General features: G+C 34.7%; 1 protein-coding gene across 1 annotated transcript in view; it reads right to left on the reverse strand.

Annotated features, from left to right (window-relative positions):
• The window catches only part of Cnbd1 (cyclic nucleotide binding domain containing 1), a 323,182-nt gene that overhangs the window by 88,481 nt on the left and 209,436 nt on the right, over positions 1-25,265 (reverse strand). The window contains exons 6-8 of the mRNA XM_021159705.1: positions 23,633-23,820; positions 16,019-16,150; positions 14,435-14,567 (exon numbers count right to left, since the gene is read on the reverse strand). Coding sequence (XP_021015364.1) covers positions 14,435-14,567; positions 16,019-16,150; positions 23,633-23,820 — 453 coding nt within the window. The remainder of the gene's footprint in view (positions 1-14,434; positions 14,568-16,018; positions 16,151-23,632; positions 23,821-25,265) is intronic.

Genomic DNA, 25,265 nt, shown 5'->3' on the forward strand with positions numbered 1-25,265 from the left:
TAAAGACTTATTCACTGATTATATCTAAGTACACTGTAGCTGTCTTCAGACACTCCAGAAGAGGGAGTCAGATCTCCTTACGAATGGTTGTGAGCCACCATGTGGTTGCTGGGATTTGAACTCTGGACCTTTGGAAGAGCAGTCGGCTGCTCTTACCCACTGAGCCATCTCACCAGCCCCATAGTCCATTTTTCTAATAGGGATTATAGTTTTCCATGAAAATATAAGATTGATAAAGATTATATGTATGAATAGATGTTTAAATTTAGAGGAATGTAGTATATGTCGTAAGAAAAACTTCAGCAGTTATCTGTTTAAATGCAAGGAAAGATTTCTCTCATAAGGATTCTAACTATATGAGCACTCCATTATTGGAATGTACCTCATTGAATGCTATTTGGATCAAAGGGACAGAAAATAATAAAAAGTAATGATTTTAAAATTCATTTTCATTTAATTTACTATCTGGAAGCTAGATTTTTAAGATCAGCAGTAATATTTTTTAAGCTTATACAACTGCTAAACATGTTGTTTCTCTCTCTTACAATAACTATAATGAGAGATATAAATCAAGAATTGAAACCACAAATTTGTAAGCAAATACTTTCTGGACCTATTCTACATTCTGAATATATAATTTGTCATACTGAAAAATAAATCCAGAAAAATCTCCAGGAAATTCATCATATATAATTGTATTTGTTTCAAGTAATTCCTGTAACAACAAAGTAAGAACAAAACAAAACAAACAGAAAAGACATTGAAAACAAAAGGTTGCAATGTTGAGTTCCTGAGCCTTGATAACTTATGTTAAAGGGTAAATAAAACTAACTACCCAGGCAGCTTGATGCTGGGGGGGGGGGGGCATTAATTACCTTTTTCTGCTAGCATCTGTTCACTGTGTTAGATTTTATATTTTGGTCATATCAGTCTACTCTCTGACTGCCTATTCTATTCTGATTATTTCCCTATCAAAGTTTCTCTGTATTTTTCTTATCAGACTCTGTGTTATGGTACATATGATCTACTTGAAAATTCTGGATATAGTCATTCACTAACATACTTTGCCATAGCTGGGCAGTGGTGGCACACACCACCACTTAATCCCAGCACTTGGGAAGCAGAGGAGGGTGGATTTCTGAGTTTGAGACCAGCCTGGTCTACACAGAGTGAGTTCCAGGACAGCCAGGGCTACACAGAGAAACCCTGTCTCAAAAAAACAAAACAACAACAACAAAAAAAAACAAAACAAACAAACATACTTTGCATGTGAATTAGTCATTTGGCAAATAAATTAGCAATTTTGATTTCTGATAAGTGTGTGTGTAGATAGATAGATAGACACATAGAGATAGAGATATATTTGAAGTCATTTCTATGCCTATTACAATAGCTAAAAGAATATAAGAACTAAGTAAAACCCTTCAAAAGTAAAATTATAAACTATTATTTTTGATGAAAATAATCACAAACATTTTCAATAAATAACTTAGAAATGGAATTCAGGAATACATCAGAAAGATTTTCCACCACAACCAAAGATAGCATCATCTCTAAGATACAGAGACAGTTCAACATAATGATATCAGCAAATGTAATATTTGATATAAATTAACTCAAGAACAGGAAGCACAGGATCATTTTACTGCATGCAAAAATGATCTCTAATAAAATCCAACATTCATTCATGAATGAATTCCTGAAGACTTTTCCCTACATAATAAAGGCAAATATACAATATACCCAGAGCTAACATCATCTTAATCCTCCTAACTAGAGAAATTCTCATAGTATTTCCACAAAATCAGAAATATAGCAAAGTTATCCAGTCTGTCCACTCCTGTTCAAAATAGAACTCACCAATTTTACCTACAACAATAAGACAAATGAGAGATATAATCTGGATAGAAATAGCAAAGTGTTGTTTTTTTGGAGATGTGATTCTAGACTATATGTATATGTATATGTATATGTATATGTATATGTATATGTATATGTATATGTATATGTATATGTATATGTATATGTATATGTNTATATGTATATGTATATGTATATGTATATGTATATGTATATGTATATGTATATGTATATGTATATGTATATGTATATGTATATGTATATGTATATATGTATATGTATATGTATATATGTATATGTATATGTATATGTATATGTATATGTATATGTATATGTATATGTATATGTATATGTATATGTATATATATATATATATTCTTAGGAGCCTATAAGAAAAATCTTACAGCTTATAAATACACTCATCAAAAGAGTAAACATCCTAGAAATGACATACACACCCACAAGGAAATAAATAATAGCATGAAATATAGTCTTTTAAAAATCATGAATAAATCTAACTAAGGAAGTAAAGTACATTAAAAACCGTACAAAACTGTAAAAAGATATAAAATATCAGAAGATGAAGAGATCTACCATGTTCACTGATTGGTAGGATCAAAACTGTGAAAATTACCATACTACCAAAAGCAATCTAAAGTTTCATCCCCATCAAATTTTCAATAAAATTCTTTACAAAAATTGAATAAATAAAAGAAACAATAACTTTAATATGTAGAAATGAAAATGAATGATAAAATGAGCATGAAGAGATGAGATGGGAGGCATACCAAATATTTATGAATACATGGTTTGGGCTGAGCTCAGAGCCTTTCTAACTATTCCTCAGCCTACACCAGAAAGCTATCTTGCCTCCATACAATCTAGTCTTCTGGACTCTCCAGCCTTGAAGGCTTTAGATTCCAACCTCAATCTACTAACCTAGGCCTAGAAGGTTTTATTTTAGCCTCTGAAACTTAATGCTAAGGAAACTCAATATTTCTATCCCTTTCTGAACTCTGGATGGCTTGTTCAATGCAGCTGTTCTGGCTCAAAGTCCTTTCCATTCAAATTGACTTCTCTTGTCTTCTGAAGAATTACTCTACTTGGAAAGACTGCCTCTGAATTCCAAGAACTCAACTGCTCTGAAGTCAACTCCTCTTTTCTAAACTGAGCTCACTGCACTCAATTGATTGCACCATACTCAAAGGTAAATTAGGACTAAGTTTCTATGACTTATATAATGATAGTAGTCGAAATTATTTCCATAGAATATTTTGAATTTATTAAATTTTAAACATTCATCAGACATTTCTCTTACTGGATACTGCACCAGCAACAGTTTTCTTGCATCATAGCATAAGAAAAACAATTAAAACAATAGAAAAGGAAAGCAATGCATGCTTCATAGGAACAAAATGAAAGTAGTTGTTCATGATGGCTTCAGCCTTAAAATCACAATTCTACAGAGGCTGAGGCAGGAGGATCATGAGTTCCAGATGAACCTAAGCACACACAGCTCTTTCAAAGAAAAAGAAACGAAAAGAGGGAAGGACAGAGAAAGAGGGAAAGAAAGAGTCTTCACAAACAATATTGTACCACAGAAAGGACATAAAACACTAAATTGTACCTAAGTAATAATGACAAAGAATGTTTATAAAGTAATAAAGATGGTCAGATCCTGAATTGTATTCTTCAGCAAGCAATATTGTCGTAAGTTCATAAATAAGTACTGCTACATAGTAAAGCTGAAAGTAAATGTAGCATGTTCCTGTTAGCACATATAAGGGTGTTTTCCGATGTCAACATAAAGAGCAACTTGAATTTTAATACCCAAATGAAGAGAGAAATAAATAAAATCATGTTTTTTTTAAAGTTCTAGAATTTATAACATGCAAGATTAATAATAACAATAAAAATTTCAAATATCTGTGCATAAGCCATTCTGGAAACTTAGTTTTAGCTTTGGTCTTAGAAAAATTTCAGGATCATATAAATAATAGATTAGATTTAAAAACCACTCAGATAAGGGTGATGTGTAGCAAAATGTTTCTAGGAAATATTAGAGAAAAGATCATCCCACCTCCATGTTGAACCCTGTGCTTCCAAAGCCCACATGCTTGCTATTTGGAGTGTGCTCCTGGGCATCCGCAGTCCTGCATCTGACTAGCAGCCATGTAATATGTATGACATTTAAAATCAAAACAGAAAGGCATATTAGAACTTGCCCATGATCTTAGTGTTTGAGAGGCTAAAGCAGGGATACTGAGCTTCAGGATAGCCTGGATTAAAAATAACCTGAAAGCCAGACAAGACTATGTGGCATGTTCTTCCTGTAATAGTGAGGATGATGATGATAATAGGAATAGGAATGGTAATATAAAGAGTAATAATAAAAATTATATTTTTGAAATCCCTGCATGTGAAGACTTCTCACCAATAGGGTTAAGATGTACTGAAAACATGATATATTATATGCTAAACAACAGTCTTGAATAATTAAAATGCTTGTCATATTAATTTTTTTAATCATTAGTCATCATTGCCTTTTGTGCCTGTGGTTTACATAAAACAATTGCTAACCATTAGGTTTTTCAGTGTCTTTATTCTTTCAACTGTCATATATATATATATGTATGTACATATATATAAGCATCAATATACATATATATATATGTATGTACATATATATAAGCATCAATATACATATATATAAGCATCAATATACATATATATATATACATATAGTCTTTTCATTGGATTTCCTTTTTTATTATATATTTTCTTTATTTATATTTCAAATATAATCTTTTCCATTCTTCCCCTGGAATCCCCCTCTCTCATCCCCCTCCCTCTACTTCTATGAGGGTGTTCTAACACCCACCCACCCACTCCTGCCTCCCCAACCTGGCATTTCCCTACAATGAAGCATCTCTCAAGACTTCATAGGACCAAGGACTTAAAATTGATGATATCTTCTAGTTCCATCCATTTGCCTAAGAATTTCATGAAGTCACTGGGTTTTTTTGTTTTTTGTTTTCTATAGCTGAGTGTATCACATTGTGTTAATGTACCATATTTTCTGTGTCCATTCCTCTGTTGAAGGATATCTGGATTCTTTCCATCCTTTGGCTAATATATATAAGGCTGCTATAAACATGGTGGAGCATGTGTCCTTGTTATAAATTGGAGCATCTTTTGGGTATATGACCAGGAATGGTATAGGTGGATCCTCAGGTAATACTATGTCCAATTTTCTGAAGAACATCCAGAATGATTTTCAGAGTGGTTGTGCCAGCTTGCAATCCCGCCAAAAATGGAGGAGTGTTCGTCTTTCTCCACATGCTCACCAGCATCGGCTGTCACCTGAGTTTTTGATCTTAGCCATTCTGACTGGTGTGAGCTGGAATCTCAGGGTTGTTTTGATTTGCATTTCCCTGATGATGAAGGATGTTGAACATTACTTTAGGTGCTTCTCAGCCATTTGATATGCTTCAGTTGAGAATTCTTTGTCTAGCTCTGTACCACATTTTTATTAGGGTTATTTGGTTCTCTGGAGTCTAACTTCTTGAGTTCTATGTAAATATGGATATTAGTCCTCTATCAAATGTAGGATTGGTAAAGATCTTTTTCCAATCAGTTGGTTGCCATTTTGTCCTGTTGACAGTGTCCTTTGCCTTACAAAAGCTTTGTAGTTTTATGAGGTTACATTTGTCTATTGTTCATCTTAGAGCATAAGCCATTGGGGTTCTGTTCAGAAATTTTTCCCTGTGCCAATGTATTCGAAGCTCTTCCCTACTTTCTCTTCTATTAGTTTCAGTGTATCTGGTTTTGGGGGTGAGGGGGGTTCGAGACAGGGTTTCTCTGTATAGTCCTGGCTGTCCTGGAACTCACTCTATAGACCAGGCTGGCCTTGAACTCAGAAATTTGCCTCCCTCTGCCTCCCAAGTGCTGGGATTAAAGGCGTGCACCACCATGCCCGGCTAGTGTATCTGGTTTTATGTCGAAATTTTTGATCCACTTGGACTTGAGCTTGATAAAAGAGATAAGAATGGATCAATGTCCATTCTTCTACATGCTCCAGTTGAACGAGCACCATTTGTTGAAAATGCTGTCTTTTTTCCACTGTATGGTTTTAGCTTCTTTGTCAATGATCAAGTGACCACAGTTGTGTGGGTTAATTTCTAGGTCTTCAGGGACAGTGATTTCACCAGATGTTCCATGCTCATGGTTGGCAGGATTAATATAGTCAAAATGGCCATCTTGCCAAAAGCAATCTACAAATTCAATACAATACCCATCAAAATTCTAACTCATTTCCTCATAGAGTTAGAAAGAGCAATTCTCAAATTCATTTGGAATATTCAAAAACCAAGAATAGCAAAAACTATTCTCAACAATAAAAGAGCCTCTGGGGGAGTCACTGGATTTCATTACATAGGAAAAGCCCCTTGCTTGTGTTTTTTTGACTGAGTCTTCTTTTGGCAGCAGCAGAGAAGAATCTTGGAGACTTGTACTATGTAAACACTCCACAGCTGAGTTATACTCAAGCCCAAAGTCAGGTTGTTTTATTAGCTATTTTCAGCAAGGTCTGCCAAATACACCTGTCTCTTTTCCAATTTAGATCACTGCTTCCTTGTATTTTCTAAATACAGACAATCAAATACCCATTTTCATTTTTATTTTACTGTATGTTAGAAATCAGTCAACTAATATTTGCCACAGTTGGTAATATAGTATGACCTATTAAACATTATTTTAATGGATGATATTTGTAGCACACCTCATCAGTTTTAAATTACACTCCATATGTTTTTTAATTACTAAATCTTTAAAATTAAAATACAAACACTGTAGTAATGAATACTTTGTAGTTACTTTAATATTTGATTTTAAGTGATTAGAAATACATTGCTTTTTATTGCCATAAACCAACTAGTATAACATTTCACACTCAGCCATTGTTCAGTAAACATATTAATTAACCAAAGTCAAATGACAATATTCTAACAAATCCTTACGGAAGTTTAATTGCCTTTGATGAAATTGTTAACCAGCTCACAGCTTTTGATTTTTAGGCAGAGACAAAAGACTTCCTTAAGGTTTTATTTATTTTTTATTAGGTATTTATTTCATTTGCATTTCCAATGCTATCCCAAAAGGTTTTAAAGCAAGGAAACAAACAAACAAACAAAAAAGTTTATTTTTCAGTGTTAGAAAGCACCAGGAATAGTACCAGGAATAGTACAAAACTAGATTTCAGCAGAAAGCAGCAATTAAGTAAAACCAACAGTGGAAAAGTCTGCTCAAAGTAGAGCAGCTCTGGAGGAAACCCCATTGCTGTGGCTTAGTTTCATCACTTGTGGTACAAATGTTGAGCCTCAGACTCGCTTGCTCCTCACCAGGCTTGTTAAAAAAAAGCTGTTAGCCAATCCCCTTCAAAGGCTGTTGAGGATCTCAGTCCATCACTTGGAACCAAATCTCCATGAAGGATTCCAGGGAAGAGCTCTAAATTTCTCATCTCTTGGCAAGCAAGATGAAGATATTATGAAGTCTCTCAACAGTTCATATGCATGTGGTTCCCAATGTGATGTTTACAGCAGGATACATAGAAGAAGAGAGTTTTAATATATTGGGAGGTTTTGATTAATTTTATTTATGAGTGATCATTTGATTTATCATCTTATAAAGCAGAAAGTTATATAATGAATTTAAATATAATGAATGAAAAGAAAGTATGATATTCAATACATTCTACAAATTCTTTTACTACTAGTGATTTCATGGTGGAAATGGACTTTCAGACACTTTTTACCTAATGTCTTTAACAACATGAAACTGTCTACTTTACTTACAACCATCTCAAATCCATTTTGGGTTTCATTTACCTTTATTGTGTTTAAAACTTGTGGATTTTCAGAATTATTAATAGGCAATGCATTACAATGACAGAGCTCTCTACTAATTCCTTCTAATGGGAGAAATTTGTAACAAAAAAGTCAAATAAAAACATTTTTATGTAGAAAATTTGCGAACAGAGAGCATATTTGGGGTCTTAAAATTCAATCAGCAAAACTAATTCAGTGAAAATATTGTACTAAGAGCTAAAAGAACCTACATAAACTGACCAGCATGGAGTTTAATTATTTTCTTTACATAGTAATAAATCATAGCTTTTGCAACAACACTGCCACCATAACAGTAATTCATCAACAAATTTAAAAAAGTTTACCAATCCTAAGTAATTTTTTTTCCTACTGAAAAAGAAGAGAAATGAGTCAATTCCAGAAAAATGTGAAGCCTAGTGGGAAGATAAGCTACAAGCAATCCAGAGACTGTCCCACCTGGCGATTCATCCCATATATACTCACCAAAACCAGACACTATTATGGATGCCAAGAAGTGCTTGCTGACAGGAGTCTGATATAGCTCTCTCCAGAGAGGCTCTGCCAGAGCCTAATAATTACTGAACCAAGATTGTTGATTACCTGCAGTACTCATTTAAATGTCCAGAATTAAACTAGTACATGATAGAATGATACTAAATGTATACTAAGTTTGATGGATAAGAAGCTGATGCCAAAATCCTGACTGTATTTCAGAGGTTTAAACTGCAGTTGTTCTCTAGGCCAAGTGCCAAACCATGTATCTGATAACTCAAACTCCTGTGGCTTTCGGTGACAAGATTTTATTTCTCAGTGCCATTATTACATTTCCATATTTAGTCTTTAAGAAGTAAATTGTTGATTACACTTTTTCTTTATTTTCTGTTTATGTCAAGTTCTACTTGAGAAAAATGACTGCTTACCAATAGAAAGAAGATAATAATCAATGGTTGTCAAGTTAACCTATGTTCTTTATATATGTATATGCTATGTATAGGAACAGCTTGGTTAGTCAAATAAGCTAGTTATTAGCCACACTTTGAAAAAGAGTAACTCAGGAGAAAACTACCAGTAATGCTAGAAAGCATGGTTATCAGGTTCTTTCATGTATGAGGCCAAAATATAAGAAGCTGTGATTATCTAGAAAAGAACATAGTCAGAAACTGCCAATGATTAAGTCCTAAAGTCTATTAATTTAATATAATAACAGAGTTTTATTTTTACTTATTCAGTATAACAAGGTGTCTAACACAGAAGATAGTATAACAAATATTACCTTTCAGATATTGAAGTATATGAAACATGCTGTGCCAAGTATAATTTTAGTTCCCTTTTTATTTTTAGGTATTTTCTTCATTTACATTTCCAATGCTATCCCAAAAGTCCCCCATACCCTTCCCCCTCCCCTACCTATCCACTCCCACTTCTTGGCCCTGGCGTTCCCCTGTACTGAGGCATATAAAGTTTGCAAGACCAATGAGCCTCTCTTTCCACTGATGGCCGACTAGGCCATCTTCTGATACATATGCAACTAGAGACACGAGCTCCAGGGGGGTACTGGCTAGTTCATATTGTTGTTCCACCTATAGGGTTGCAGATCCCTTTAGCTCCTTGGGTACTTTCTCTAGCTCCTCCATTGGGAGCCCTGTGATCCATCTAATAGCTGACTGTGAGCATCCACGTCTGTGTTTGCTAGGCCCCAAGCAACATTTTGCTGAAAGGACCCTGATATATTTTTAGTTCTTTAATGTGTTTAGCTCTTTAAGTATTTTAGTTCCATGTTTTAGTTTGAGAAACATTATTAATAGTAACTAAATGCATTTAAGTCATAGAATAGTTGATCCTTCCACATTCAGAATATTTTGTTCACATAGTTTTATACAGTTTAATTATGATCTACTTTTATATATATACTGTCCTCTGAGAGAAATATTAAACATGTCTGGTGTAAAGTAGGAAACCTATGATAAACCCAAAATAACAGCAATCATCAAGTATTTCTCTGCAATAAATATACTGAATTTTGAAAAACTGAAGTTCTAATTTTATAAATTGATTCTGTGATTTTCATATGTATAATAATTTAATGTGAGTATTCTTACCTAGTTACCTAAATATTTTGTGAAATAATCAATATCATTTCCCTGGCTGATGGTTTAGTGTTTAGGATTTGTTATCCTTCCAATATTATTAATATTTAGCTTTCATGAGAAATATATATTTGATATTGATGCAGTATGGTTTAAATATTCTGTTTTAAGAAATGTTGTTATGTCCCTTTCTAGTTTTTATCTGTGTCCAGAGCTGATCTTGTGCCACAGCTCCCTGTACCCAAATTCCTCCAGGAGAGAGCTGTTCTCCCAGAAGTTCTGACACACTGGCTTGCAGGGGGTGGGGGGCAAGCCACAGTGAGAGAGACTAAGATCAGATAACACCAAGGATAACCAGATGGCAGGAGACAGGTACAAGAACATTAGCAACAAAAACCAAGGCTACTTGGCATCATCAGAAACCAGGTCTCTCTGGATACCCCAACACACCAGAATCAAGACGCTGATTTAAAGTCACATCTCATGATGATGATAGAGAACATTAAAAAATAACTCCCTTAAAATACAGGAGAACACAGGTAAACAGGTAGAAACCCTTAAAGAGGAAACACAAAAATCCCTTAAAGAATTACAGGAAAATACAACTAAACTGGTAAAGGAATTGAACCAAACCACACAGGATCTAAAAATGGAAATAGACACAATAAAGACATCACAAATGGAGACAAACCTGGAGATGGAAAACCTAGGAAAGAGATTAGGTGTCATAAATGCAAGCATCCCAGTAGAATACAAGAGATAGAAGAGAGAATCTCAGAAGCAGAAGATACCATAGAAAACACTGACACACAGTCAAAGAAAATGCAAAATGCAAAAACCTCCTAGCCTAAAACATCCAGGAAATCTAGGACACAGTGAGAAGACCAACCCTAGGATAATAGGTATAGAAGAGAGTGAAGATTCCCAACTTAAAGGGCCAGTAAATATCTTCAACAAAATTATAGAAGAAAACTTCCCTAAAGAAAGAGATGCCCATAAACATACAAGAAGTCTACAGAACTACAAATAGACTGTACCAGAAAAGAAATTCCTCCCATCACATAATAGTCAAAACATCAAATGCACAACACAAAGAAAGAATACTAAAAGAAGTAAGGGAAAAAGGTCAAGTAACACATAAAGGCAGACCTATCAGAATTATACCAGACTTCTCACCAGAGACTATGAAAGCTAGTAGTTCCTGGACATACAGGATGTATGTATGTATCCTGGATGTTGTACAGACCCTGAGAGAACACAAATGCCAGCCCGGGCTAATATATTCAGCAAAACTCTCAATTAACATAGATATTCCATGACAAAATGAAATTTACACAATATCTTTTCACAAATCCAGCCCTACAAAGAATAACAGATAGAAAACTCCAACACAATAGGGGAAACTACACCCTAGAAAAAGCAAGAAAGTAATCTTCTTTCAACAAATTCAAAAGAAGATAGTTACACAAACATAAAAATAACATCAAAAGTTACAAGAAGCAACACTCACTATTCCTTAAGATCTCTTAACCTCAATGGGCTCAACTCTCCACTAAAAGACATAGACTAACAGAGTGGATATATAAACAGGACCCAGCATTTTGTTGAATAGATTTTTATTCAATCCTATATTCAATAGAGAGACAATATCCAATATAAACAAACTAACTAACAAAAAACTCAAGAAGTTAGACTCCAGAGAACCAATTAACCCTATTAAAAAATGGGGAATNGAACTAAACAGAATTCTCAACTGAGGAAACTCAAATGGCTGAAAGTCATCTGAAAAAATGTTCAACATCCTTAATCATCAGGGAAATGCAAATCAAAACAACCCTGAGATTCCACCTCATACCAGTCAGTATAGCTAAGATCAAAAATTCAGGTGACCAGCTGTAGAGATAGCTTAGTGTTAAGAGAATCTACTGTTCTTCCAAATGTCCTAAGTGCAATTCCCAGCAACCTCATGGTGACTCACAACATCTGTCATGAGATCTGGTGCTCTCTTTTTGCCTGCCAGTGCTCAAGCAGGCTGAACACTGTACACAGAATAATTAAATAAATCTTTTTAAATAAAGGGTAATTAAAAACTCAGGTGACAACAGATGTTGGCAAGGATGTAGAAAAAGAGGAACACTCCTCCATTTTTGGTTGGATTACAAGCTGATACAACCACTCTGGAAAACAGTCTGGCAGTTCCTCAGAAAACTGGACATAGTACTACCTGATGATCGAGCTATACTACTCCTGGGCATAGACCCAGAAAATGTTCCACATGTAATAAGGACATATGCTCCACTATGTTCATAGCAGCCATATTTATAATAAACACAAGCTGGTAACAATCCAGATGCCCCTCAACAGAGGAATGGATACAGAAAATGTTGTACATTTACACAATGGAATACTATTCAGTTATTAAAAACAATGACTTCATGAAATATGTAGGCAAATAGATGGAACTTGAAAATATCATCCTGAGTAAGGTAACTCAGTCTCAAAACAACAAATATTATATGCACTAAGTGATAAGTGGATATTAGTCCAAAAGTTTAGAATGCCTAAAATACAATTCACAGACCATATGATGCCCAAGAAGAAGGAAGACTTCAGTTCTTAGAAGGGGGAACAAAATATTCACAGGAACAAATATGGAGACAAAGTGTGGAGCAGAGACTGAAGGAAAGGCCATCAAGAGACTGTGCCACCTGGGGCATCCCATATACAGTCACCAAACCCAGAAGCTATTGTGGATGCCGAGAAGTGCATGCTGACAGGAGCCTGATATGGCTTTCTCCTGAGAGGCTCTGCCAGAGTCTGACAAATACAGCTCTGGATACTCTCAGCCAACCATCGGACTGAGCATGGAGTCCCTGATGGAGGAGATGGAGAAGGGACTGGAGAAGCTGAGGGAGTTTGTAGCCCCATGGGGGAGCAAGAATGTCAACTGGCAAGATCTCTTGGAGCTCATGGGGACTAGACCACCAACCAAAGAGTACACATGGAGAAACCAATGGCTCCAGCTGTATATGTGACAGAGGATATCCTGGGAGGAGAGGACCTTGGGTGTTCGATGCCCCAGTGTAGTGGCATGCCAGGGCAGTAAGATGGGAGTGGGGTGGGGTAATGGATGGGGGAGCACCCTCATAGAGGTAGGGGGAGGGAGAGATAAGGGGTTCCAGAAGTGGGAAGGGGAACCATTTGAAATGTAAATAATGAAAACATACAATATAAACAAGTGATATTGTAAATATGAACACTGAAAGAAATGTATCAAATATGGCTTATTGGAGTATTTCTGAGATCTGAAACCTAAGCTTCCCACTCATACTACTAACTTTTTTCCATAATATATCACCAAGAACAATTGCACAGTACTAAACTGAAACCCACTTTTCTATTACCTATTCCTCTGAAGGATGTCTTATCTATGTTTTAAGATTTATAACTCAGAATCAAAGTTGTGGGAGCTATAATCTCATTCCTAATTTGAAATTAACCTCTCTGCCATCACAGCTCTGCAAGATTTGGATAGCAGTATTTCTTGAAAGGTTTCTTTAACTATGTTAGTTCAAGTATTTGTTCCACCAGTGATTGAGAGGAGTCTCACTGCTTGCTCATTCTGCTGCTCGTGGCTGTATTGGGTGGGTCAAAGCGACTCCTAATTGAAGACAAAAACTCTTACCCACAGTTGCATAGGTCTGTCTTCATTGTCCTCTCTTGTTTACTTGGTTCTCATGGGTTAATAAATGATGTAAAAAGACTCAATACTGTGTATGCCTTTGTTTACACAAACCCTAAGAGGCCTGTACATGCACCCCAGATTGGCTAATGAAATCAGACTTTTGCCTGTTGTTTATCTTACTGATACTTCATGTCCAGAAATTGCAAATATTAAATCTCCAAAATTATAAGCTATTAACCCAACATAATGCCACATGTAAAAAATTACACATCTGATCTCCCACGATAGGTCACAATCAGAGTACAAGTATGCATAAAGTAGTGTGTGAACTACAGGCAATGTGCAGAAAGTAAATGTGAGTTACAAGTGAATTTCATATTTAGCTTTTTTACCCATAGTAAAGTTACGTCTATATTTATATGAGATATCACAAAAGCTGTACGAACTGAATCTAAAATGCTTTGTCAAGGCTTTGGTAAGTGATAGATAACTTGTAATTTTTACCTTTTCACTAATAAGATATAACAGAGAAGTTGATTGAAAACTAGCTAGTTAAGAACTTACTAACCAAGAAAGTAAGAAATCAGTGACTACATGAACTTCTCGCCCTTATCCTTTGTATTTTGGCCCTTATTGTAATTCTCAGTGTGTAGCTACATGAGTGTGGAGAGTTGAAGATGTGGAGAGATGTAGAAAGTTGGCTAGGACTGAAGCTGCTCTTGAAACAAAATATGTTTTTTTTAATTAAAAAACAAGTTTTAAAACACGCAATTTATGCTTAATAATTCACTAAGTAAAATAATGCATATATAAAGATATACTACTTACATTCTTTAATTTATCAAAACTGTAAAGAATTGCAAATACAACAGTGAACTTTTACATGAGAAGCAAGTCTAACATTGAATTGAACTCACCGTGACCTGGAGGAAAATTTTTGAATTTACTAATTGAAACTAGCTCCCATATGGATAAAGTAGGCCAGGTTTCATAAAAAGGACACTTGCGGATTAATTTCAACTTTTGTGCATTTTCATGTTTTACTTTTTCCTGTAAAAAAAAATGCCCTTGTCAGATTTCAAAATGTGATAATTAAAAATTAACAAAAACTAGTTAAAAAAAATGTCAGAAAAAGAAAAGTAACAGCTATATGGCCACTTCACAGGATAAGTTGAGTAACATTTGACTATCACTATGACTGATAGCTATACTATAATTCTAATATTCAGATTTGTTTGCCAAAATATTCAAGGTGTTCTATAATGCTTTAAATTTCTATAAATATTAACACATTTAAAAGATACTATGAACAAGGCTCAAATGGTGTGTGTGTGTGTAGCTATATAATTGATTTTAACAAGGGAAAATAACAAAACAAGAAAACAATTTTAAGCAAAATAATCTGAAATTCAAACATACTAATATCTGGAATTTGGGAAAATGTTGAATTCTGAGACAGCCCCAAGTTTGTGAGGTCACCACATCAAAAGAAATTTCTTACTCTTTGAGATCCTAAGCAATAAGAGAAATGTTCTTCAACTTTCAGGATGAGTACTGGACTTTCAAGTACAGTTCACATTAGAATCTGTCAAGAAGACTACAGGGACCTCTCAATCTCACTGTTTAGATAAGTTTCTTCTACCCTCTAAAAGAAGTGTGGGTGCCAGGGCAGGAACAGTTTTGGTTTAGACTAGAAAAACACAAATTTACATAAAAATGTCATAAGCAGCAGCATTTGATGCTCAGAATAAAGTTTAAATGTCTTTTCATCCAGTTCTGATTTTGAAAGTTTGTGCAATTCTGAATTAGCATGTCAACCATTCTGTCTTTGTTTGTTTCTCTGTTATGATAAACAAAATAACACAAAGCAACTTAAGGATGAGAGCAGTTATTTCAGCCCCCACACTGCAGTGCATGATCTAGAAAAGCCAGGATAGATGCTTGAGGCAAGAACCTGGAGGCAGGAACAGAACATAACACCTTGGGCAAATGATGTCTGCTGGGGGTTAATTCTCCACTTGAATCAGCTATCTTTCTTACATTGCACAGATGTACCAGGATCTTCTTCCTTTAACTTGCAATCAAGAAAATGCCCCAGAAATATTCCCATAAGTCCATCTGATGGAGGCAGTTTCTCAACTAAAATCCCTCTTCCAGTAGTATTGTGTCAAGTTGACAAAAAGTGACTAGTCACATATTCTGAAGGAAGATTGGTACAGATTAGTGAGCTCTTGAAAACAGTAACTCTGTGATCATCCAATCATTTGTGTCCCAATCAAACAGAAATGCTGGTGAAACACAAACTACTTATTTCCTGTAAGAGTGAACTTAAAAATCATAAAAACGTGGAATAATGCCCATAATGTACACCCACAGAGACCCTGGTTTTCCTGACAAGTACTGAAAGAAGCTGACAAAGTGCCAATTAGCCAATAAACTACAAGTCATAGTCTCTACAATCAAGTCAGACTTCAAAAGCAAAATAGATGTACACAGCATACCAATTTTAACTTCTCATACTCCTTTGCAGGTATTTTCAGGATTTCACAGTCAGAATCTGTCACAACTGAACGGTCACTTTCATCCATTTCAGGTCCACCTTTCAGTGATCCAAAGATACCCCATTTTTTCACCTGTGAAGAGGATCAAACAATAAGTGGAAATCAGCATTACTCATTGATTTCTACTCACACAGACACCAGTGAGAATTGTGAGAACAGTCTAGGTAAGTCAGCAAGAGGACTGGAGTCCTAGTTCCACTGCCATGGAAGAAGGACCACACCCACCATCTTTGCCTTGACCATTAATGCATCTCCAAACATGCCTTTTCCTTGACATAGCACCTTTTATTCCTCAGCAATATAAAGAAAATACCATGAGAAAGAACCTTGCTTTCTTTTATTCCATCATTCCTTTAAGTGCCAGGGAAATATTTGGCATACAGTCAGAATTGAACAATTATTTGATGGAATAAGGGCTGCAAATCGTCAGTATATGTCTTCTTTATTAATAGCCATGTATGCTGGTAATAACAAACAAAATGAATACAGTGTTATGTCATGGATAAATCACTCATGTGTATATGTATGTAGTGTTATCTAACTTAATATGTGACAGATAAATATTTAAACAGTGCATGTTATCACCAGAATATTAAAATCATTATGGTAAAAATTCACATCCTCATTGAGTATTTATGTTTTGCCTTCCTAGGAAAAATGATAGAAAATATGAATGAAAAGTGACACAATCCTATTGAAGTTCCTGTTTGGTGAAGGATATTCACAATTCTATTTAAAATACAGAGAAGGACTTATTCTTTTTCTTTTTTATGAAATAAATAGTTGGGCATGACATAGAAACCCTACAGAAAGAGAATATTTAAATCAGTGAATCCCTGCAGAGGCCAAAGTGGTCCACAGTGCTATTTAGCTGGGATGAGGTCATGGAGCTTGTTAGAATGTAGAGCAGAAGTTAAACTCATTACCATGCAAGGCGAGACACCTGAATTGATCCAAAAGTCTAGGAATTCTGATAAACATTGGACTTCTAAAATGCAGACAAGAAAAGCTATATCCACTAATCCATTAAATACACAGAAACTTTCCTTTTATCTGTGAGTCCTTGCAGAATTTTCAGAAAATAAAATATCTAGCCCCGCAACTTGGATATGTGCAGAGTTTTCATATTGTACAAGACTTGCAGTGGACTGGTTAATGAAAATCCTAGTAACAACTAAGGAATGTACAATATTTAAGCTTGTGTATAGTTTTAGGAGCAAAAGAATTTTTAGCAGAAGCAAGTAGCCTTAAAGTAACTAAATAACATGATAATACATATATGTGAATAAACACAAAAGAAGGAAAATCATCATTATTTTAAAAGAAGTTATTCATATTGAATTATTTAAACATAAAATCAAAACACTAAATAAAAAATAGCAAAAGTATTTTAAAGGAAAAATAAAATAAAAATCTTTAAATAAAATTTACTGAATGTATGCATTATTTGTAGTAAAAGAAATTTAAATTGAACTTATATGCAATATGCAGTTAGTACTTAAAATGTATAAATGTGGAAGGAATAGAAATAAGGGTGTTGAACAGACTGGAAAATGGATAGGCAATACAAGTACATGGAAACTCCAGGAGCAGTTAAAAAGGACATGAGAACATGGTCAGAGAATGACAGTGATTGCAAAGTTAAGCCTTTCAAATAGATGAACACATGAAGAACAAGCTGGGTCTGTGTTCAGTACTCATGCGTTGAAGTAAGGAAAGAAGCTGTTCTTCCTGGTGCCCCTATACCAATAATTTTAAGCAGACATGTTATGCCTTATGTTCCTTGGCATTTCTAATTGTCATCAGTCAATTAGTCCAAATTACTTCACAATCCATTATGTCAGAAGGTATCCATGACTCCTCAAAAATCATGAAGGCCTTTTTCTTGATTAATAAACAAATGACATTGAAAACCTTGCTATTAATTGTGAAATTGTAAGGCTTTTGGTACTTTTTGCATTTGTAATAATTTCATCAAATTGATTTTACTTTTTTCATTTTTATAGTATTTATAATTTGATCTGTAAATATGGCTATCATTAAAAAGCTAAGGTGGAGCTGGGCATGGTGGCACACTCCTTTAATCCCAACACTCGGGAGGCAGAAGCAGGCAGATTTCTGAGTTTGAGGCCAGCCTGGTCTACAAAGTGAGTTCCAGGACAGCCAGGGCTACACAGAGAAACCCTGTCTCAAAAAACCAAATAAATAAATAAATAAATAAATAAATAAATAAATAAATAAATAAATAAATAAAAAAGTTAAGGTGGAACAACTCCTAACCTGGAATTTTTATTTATATAAAAATGGTAATGAAGAAATAGAGAAAAACAAATGCAATTCTGGTTCTATACAGTATGTTGAACAAATTTTTAAAAGACAAATTTCAGATAGAAAAATACACTACCTAAGGAGAAATAATGCAACAAAACGGAATGCAACATAGGTAAAATATAAATGATACTGTTGAGCACTAAAAATTAAGTGAATAAGATAGAATGTCTCAAACATTTTTAAAATTCCTTCTGATGACCAAAGGTACCAGAATCTGTATACTTCGATTCAACAAAAACCCATCGACTATTCTCTACTATTGTGTTTCACTCAGGTTTTCAATGGAAAAAAATGTTGTCTACTCACATGGATAAGTGTGGTGCTTCTCTCTGTTTACTAACTCAGATACTTAATCTCATCCTGAAATAACTCAGAGGAGTAGCACCCCCCAGAGTCATACCACAGCCAAAAATAATGTTTTGCCTGCTATTAGCCACCTTAGTCCACTCATGTTAGCATATACAATTAACCACCAGTGAGAAAAATAAGATATATATTCTTTACATTTCTAAAAATAGACATAGCATCATACTCCTCTAATCCTACCTTCTACTGAAACTTGAGGGAAAACATGGTTATCTTAGAGTAATTATAAATATTGCACCTCAAAATAATTGTCTTAAAGGGTAAGGATGTAATTCATTTGTGAGATGTCTTTCAGGTACAAGGCTGTGAGTTCTACCTCCAGTAAGACAAAAGAATGCTTGTATAGACTAACTTAACACTCATATGCTTTGGATATTTTTGCTCACTAATATTTTTAATAGAACACAATTGTTATCTCTTATATTGTACTCAGGAACCTTAGAGGATAAAATATAATTATTGGACTATAAGTAAGCAAATTGGTTTTTTATGCCATTAATAAGAAAGAGTACAAACCTCAGCTGCATAAAATTTGTTTTTGCCTCAAAACCTATGACTGTGTCTGATCTATGAGAAATGCTTCTGTAGTTTCAGAGACATATTTCATTGTCAAGATTATCTCCATACATGAAAAAAATAATGCTTGCTCTTCACAGAGCAGTACACACAGCATATACTTGCAGTATATCTACATGCAATAGTTTCAATAAATCTCTATAGACCTCTAATAACTGTGAGATTAATTCCAAATGTTTGTTTCTAATGTGAGAAAAATTAATCAAAGTGCACCACAGAAAACAAATCAGAGGTAAATTGAAATGTCAACGGGTATTTGAATAAAACACTGAAGTTGTTCTTTAATGAGCAACTGGGAAGAATCAAATAAGTGTGAAGGAAAAGCCAACAGCATGAAGAGACAGTCTGCTGGAGGACTCTGCAGTAAAGTGTAATGCTAGCTTCAATTTTTTTTTTTCTACAGTGAATTTGTGAATGCTGTCAAGACTCCCAGGAGAAAACTTTGAAAGATTCATGATGTCAGAGGGGGAAAGTACCTTACAGCACCAACCAAACAACCTTATTTTTTTTTAGTATTACTGATCTTTGGACATATGAAGGAAAAATAATATTAATCAAAATGTTTGTTTCCAAGAAGAGAAGAACAGATTGATTTGTTGAAAAGCAGGGTTGACTGCAACGTACAGCATTTGGAGCAACCATGGGATCCACACGTGTTCATACGACATCTGTCTGCAGCTGGATGAAGTTCACTGTTCACTGGGGTCTCTGCAAAGGTTCCAGCCTCTGCTCTCTGTTCTGTACTTTAAATTCCTCAATTTTCTAAAAATGCTGGTACCATGAAGTCACCTTTACTTGGAAAACTCCCAAACCATTTGCCAGTTCTGACCAGTTACTGAAATGGCAGCCCCATATCAACCTCTGATGAACATTTCTCCATGAATATATTATCATCTAAACCATATCATTTCAGGGCTCTACTCATTCAGAGATTATGACTTTGCTCTTTAGTGTTTTATAGAATAGTTTTGCCAGTGCTCTAGACTGCAACCTCTAGCTCTTAATAACTCTATCTACTAAAACGCCATTCTGATTCCATTTCCATATCTCTCTGTTATTAATAGTATTTAATCTTGCATTGCTATCTCCATTGTGACTTTTTGTGATTATTCGTCCAATGATAGCTACACTTCTTTTTTTAAATAAAAATCTCAATTTTGCCTTTACATACCCATTTCTGTTCATTGGTTCTTTCCTTAGTTCTCTTTTAAAATCTTTTAGTATGTCTTTGACATGATACTAATTATAAAGTGTTTGTTTTGATTTTATTCTTTGTATTATTCAAGATCCCACTCAAAGGAAAAATACCTTGGGTGGTAAGAGAGTAAAACCCTGGAAGAACTCTTCATTGTGGTCATGTGGTCATCAGATGGAATATCTCATAAGATGGGCAGGATGCCGGTAACTTCTCTAGATTTACAAAGAACACACAGGAGGATTTTTTGAGAGATTGACACTGACACTAGTAGGGGTCCTGAATTAAACTGTCCATTATTTCTCTGTCTCCAGCTGGAGGAATCAAGGGCTAAATCTTAAACCAGAAGTCAAGGGAGCCTTTGAATGAAATCTTCTAAGCGATGAGGTGTAAGGTTTGCCTATACTAATGCAGCCACTTTCCTTCTTAAATACCTATTTGAATCATTAAGTTTTATAATAACATTTTAACTCCTTCTGTTCTTGTACAGTTACTACTTTTCCTTAGACTTCATTCCGGCTTCCTCCTCTCCCAGGAGAAAGCTTCACATCTCTAACATCTCATCAAACTTTGTGTTAGTAACTTGACACTCTTCCAAAGCATTTAACATGTATGTTATCAAGTATAGACTCCTGCCTTAGTTACTTTTCTGTTGTTGGAAAAAATTTCTGAAAATGGAAAATTAAGTTCAATGTAGTAGAATCCATAGTGAAATTAATGTCAGTGTTGCAGGAGCTTGAGGCAGCCTTGTCACACTAGATTTACAACTGGGAATCAAAGGAGAGATGTATTCATGTGCTCAGCTCATTTTTCTCCTGTTTATTTCAGGTTCCATCAGAAATAATGGTGCCAGTTACCATGAGAGTAACCTCAATCTAGTAAAGATGATCCTTCAAAGGCAGGCTCAGAGACGTGACTGCCAGATGAATTCAGATCTCATCAAATTGACAACTGAGATTAACCATCACAATATTCAACTAGATTGGAATTCATTAGAGGCATGAAAATTCCTCTGAGTTTGAGTTTTCCTCATCAACTACCAGCATGGTAAAATATCTCTAAAGATACAATACTGGCTTTGACAATACCAGCATCTCTCTAAGTGCACTTAAGGTCTATTCAAAAGCAAGGAATGTAGTCCTGGTACTGAAAATCTAGCTATTTACCCAGGGCTAGAGAGAACAAGGTCTTACAGGAGAACTTTATTACTGCCATAGCCAACATATCTAAAGGCAAAAGGCAAGCCTATTTTAATCAGAAATAGAAGTTTTGTGCACTGGAACCAATGGGAGCTTTGTGAGTGGGGGTCCCTGACTCACTTGTGTGTCCTTGGGTCAGTTTTCTTCCTACTGTGATGCCTTATCCAGACTTGATAGGGGGATTTGTGTCCAACTTCGTATGTCACACTTGTTTGCTATCCCTAGGAACTCTGATCTTATCTGAAGGGGAACAAAGAAGGAATAGATATGGGGAACAGGATAGGAGGATACAGGTAACTTGGAGGAGTGGAGGGAAGGGAGTCAGAATGTATTTTATGAGAGAAAAATAAAGAAAACATAATTATAGTTAAGAAAGTGTTCTGACAGAGCCCCTACATCCACACAACATATTAACAGCTGTACACAAGCATAAAGAATGGCATGTCAAGTTAAATATCCTAAATTAATGTTAGCAATTTAGTGAATTACTTAATTTCTCACTTTCTTACAATCAAAATTTTAAAAATTATTTTGTATGAAATTGTTGTCATTAAATATAGGAAATAGAGTTTTTTCATTAAAAATAAATTTCTATTTCAGTTAATTCCTTTTCAGTTTTATAATTACAGCACTAGCTGGAACACAAAACACAGGGAAAAAATAAAGAAATATAAATTGACAGAATGGAAGTCAAAATATCTCTATTTTCAGATGATATGTTTTTATAATAAGAACTCAAAAATTCCTGAGAAAGCTTCTAGAAATTATCAACAAAGTAGCAGGATGTAAAAATCAACCTACAAAAATCAGAAGCCTCTTTATGTATCAGCAGCAAAACACACTGAGAAAGATAACAGGCTCTACTTCAATTCCCAAAGAGTTTCAAGAATCTATCTAGGAACAAACTTAACAAAAACCTCTAGAAGAAAGAAAGTAGATCTCTGAAGGAAGAGACTAGTACCTTTTCTGTTGTTCTGACAAACTCTCTGAAGAATCACTGTAAAGAATGCAGAATTAATTGTGGTTTAATATGTGAAGGTATAGCCAGTCCAAAATGACAACCAGTCTACTGATAGGAAGCAGAGAAAGGTGGAGGATGCTACTCAGGTCACTTGCACATTAATTCTCTCTGAGATCAAGCCTATGGAATGATGTTGTCCATATTTAAGGTGAGACTTCCTGCCTCATTTTTTATGCATCTTTATGCATGTAACAATAACAAAAGAAATAGAGGCCATCAACCTGAGAGAAAGCAGAGGGAGTGCGTATATGAAAGGAGGGAGGAGAGGAAATGTGAAATTATATAATTTTTAAAAATTAATAACATATTAAGAAAAAAGAAAGGAAAGGTATTAATCTAACCCATATATGGAGTCAAAAGCTCTTAAGCTTGTATTTTTGTTACATTAACAGTCATGAAATACTACAAAGAAGCCAGAGATTTTTTAAAAGTATGTTTTACTTATTATAATGCAACCTGTTCTGTGATTCCTTAAGCATTGATATTAAGAAATACATTAAAAACACCACATTCTGCTGTGATTTTAAAGTCACATGTTACTAACCTCCTCTGTCCCCCCTTAAGTCATCTGTCCTCATTTCTTCATTCAAGAGAATACTTTTTCACTTCCAGTGTATCAGCCACTCCTATCTTGTCATTTTAGAAAATACACCATGTAACCATTTCAAATGTTCAATAACTACTGAAGGCTTAATGATTAAAATTTTCAATCAAGTATTAGTTCAAAACTATCAGCACCATTTATAATTTAAAGTATGTTATTTTGGTCAATTTAAATGTCCAAAGATGTTGGCATCTAGAAATTTAAAAGAGATTAAAAATTGTAATATTATTCTCTGCATTTATAAAGAAATAAAATTTCTTACTATTAATTTCTTTGAAGGTACATACAGCTGAGCCACTGTAGAATCCTGTAACTCTGCATCAAAAAGGAAACTATCTCTGTAGAGTGAAGTGATGATTGAGTCGTTTTCTTCGATCAGACTTCTAAACACCTTTACACGACGTCGAGCCTGGCCCGTCAGTAAGACATAAAGTCCATCATCACCAATCACTGAAATAAATGGAAACCAAATACATATTTAACACATCGGTCAAACCTGGCATACCTTAAGCTAATTTCTGCCAGTCTACAGTAGCATAGTAACTTCAGGGCAACACGAAGGCACCCACAATTAGAAAAGAATAACAGGAATATTTGATTTAGGCTATTATTTTCAGTTAGGAATATTTTTATTTTAATTTACATATAATTATATCATTACCCCTTCCCTTTCTAAATTATGTCATGCAGTAACTACTGGATTTTAATAAAAAGAACAAGGTAACATTCATTATTAATAGACAAGCCATTATAAGAAAAATAGGATTAGGAAAATCTTTAACCCTTATCTTCTCACCACAAAATTGCCATTTTCCTGCTTTATATAGCAAGACATCCCTACTAATAATTTTATTAACATTTGCCCCAGAAAGATAGTGGGCAGCACTTGTCATATTACACAGTAAGTTTCGACAACGTCTTGTCTTACCTGATTCTTGACGCTCAATTGTGTACCTGCAGCCCTGGGAAGTATATTCTCCTGTTCGTACTGTAATATAATTCACAATCACTTCCAGTTCTTAAAAAGCATATTCTTTGTAATATGGAGAGTGGGCATTGTAGTTCCCCATTCCATGACTGTTTACATCACATTATGAATGGAGAATACCATTAAAGTGCTATGAGATACACTTTCTTACAGGTTACCCATTCACTTCCTGTAAGTAGACACTTTGCAAACTGATTTTCAGAGGCAATTATATGTCTTTATACTACTCCAAATGTCATCAATTGCTTGTATATTCTGCACTTTTCTCTAACTTGAGAATTTATTAGCTCTCTCAATTATTATTCTCCCAATGCTATGGAAGAGTAATTTTAATTTTTTAAGCATACATTAGTTTTGCATGGATGTCTATGATTAAAACGAATTGCACTGTGGGTGGTACATTATCAGATACTAAACAATCTGTGTAGTGAGATAACTGAAATAAAATAATTAGGTGACCTATGACCATATAGGATGGAGACAGGAGCAAAGCAAATCAGAAGACATCTATGTTGGAGCTTTGGTCAGATTAATCAGGCATTGTTCACATTAACAGTTGTAGGAAGGGTATGCCCAGTGTAGATTCTGATGCACATCACTACTTTCTTTCTCAGGGTAAATTATCTTCCCCCAACCCTTGGCCAAGAAACCTTCAATGTTATTGGATGCCATACAAGCAATATTAAAAGTATTACTTCACAATTCTCTTAACATATGTGTTCACACAATATCATCTGATTAGTAAAAGATTAGGAGACTATTTCCAAGTATTCCCATTCATTCCTCTGGCTTCTGAGAACCAGCATATGATGCTGGAACTAAAAAAAATATCTTGAAACTAAAATGAAAATATAGGACAATTAAATAATCCTGACATTTCTCTCTCTCTCTCTTTTTTTTTTTTTTT

This window comes from Mus caroli, chromosome 4 (assembly GCF_900094665.2).
Source record: "Mus caroli chromosome 4, CAROLI_EIJ_v1.1, whole genome shotgun sequence".
Classification (NCBI taxonomy): Eukaryota; Metazoa; Chordata; class Mammalia; order Rodentia; family Muridae; genus Mus; species Mus caroli.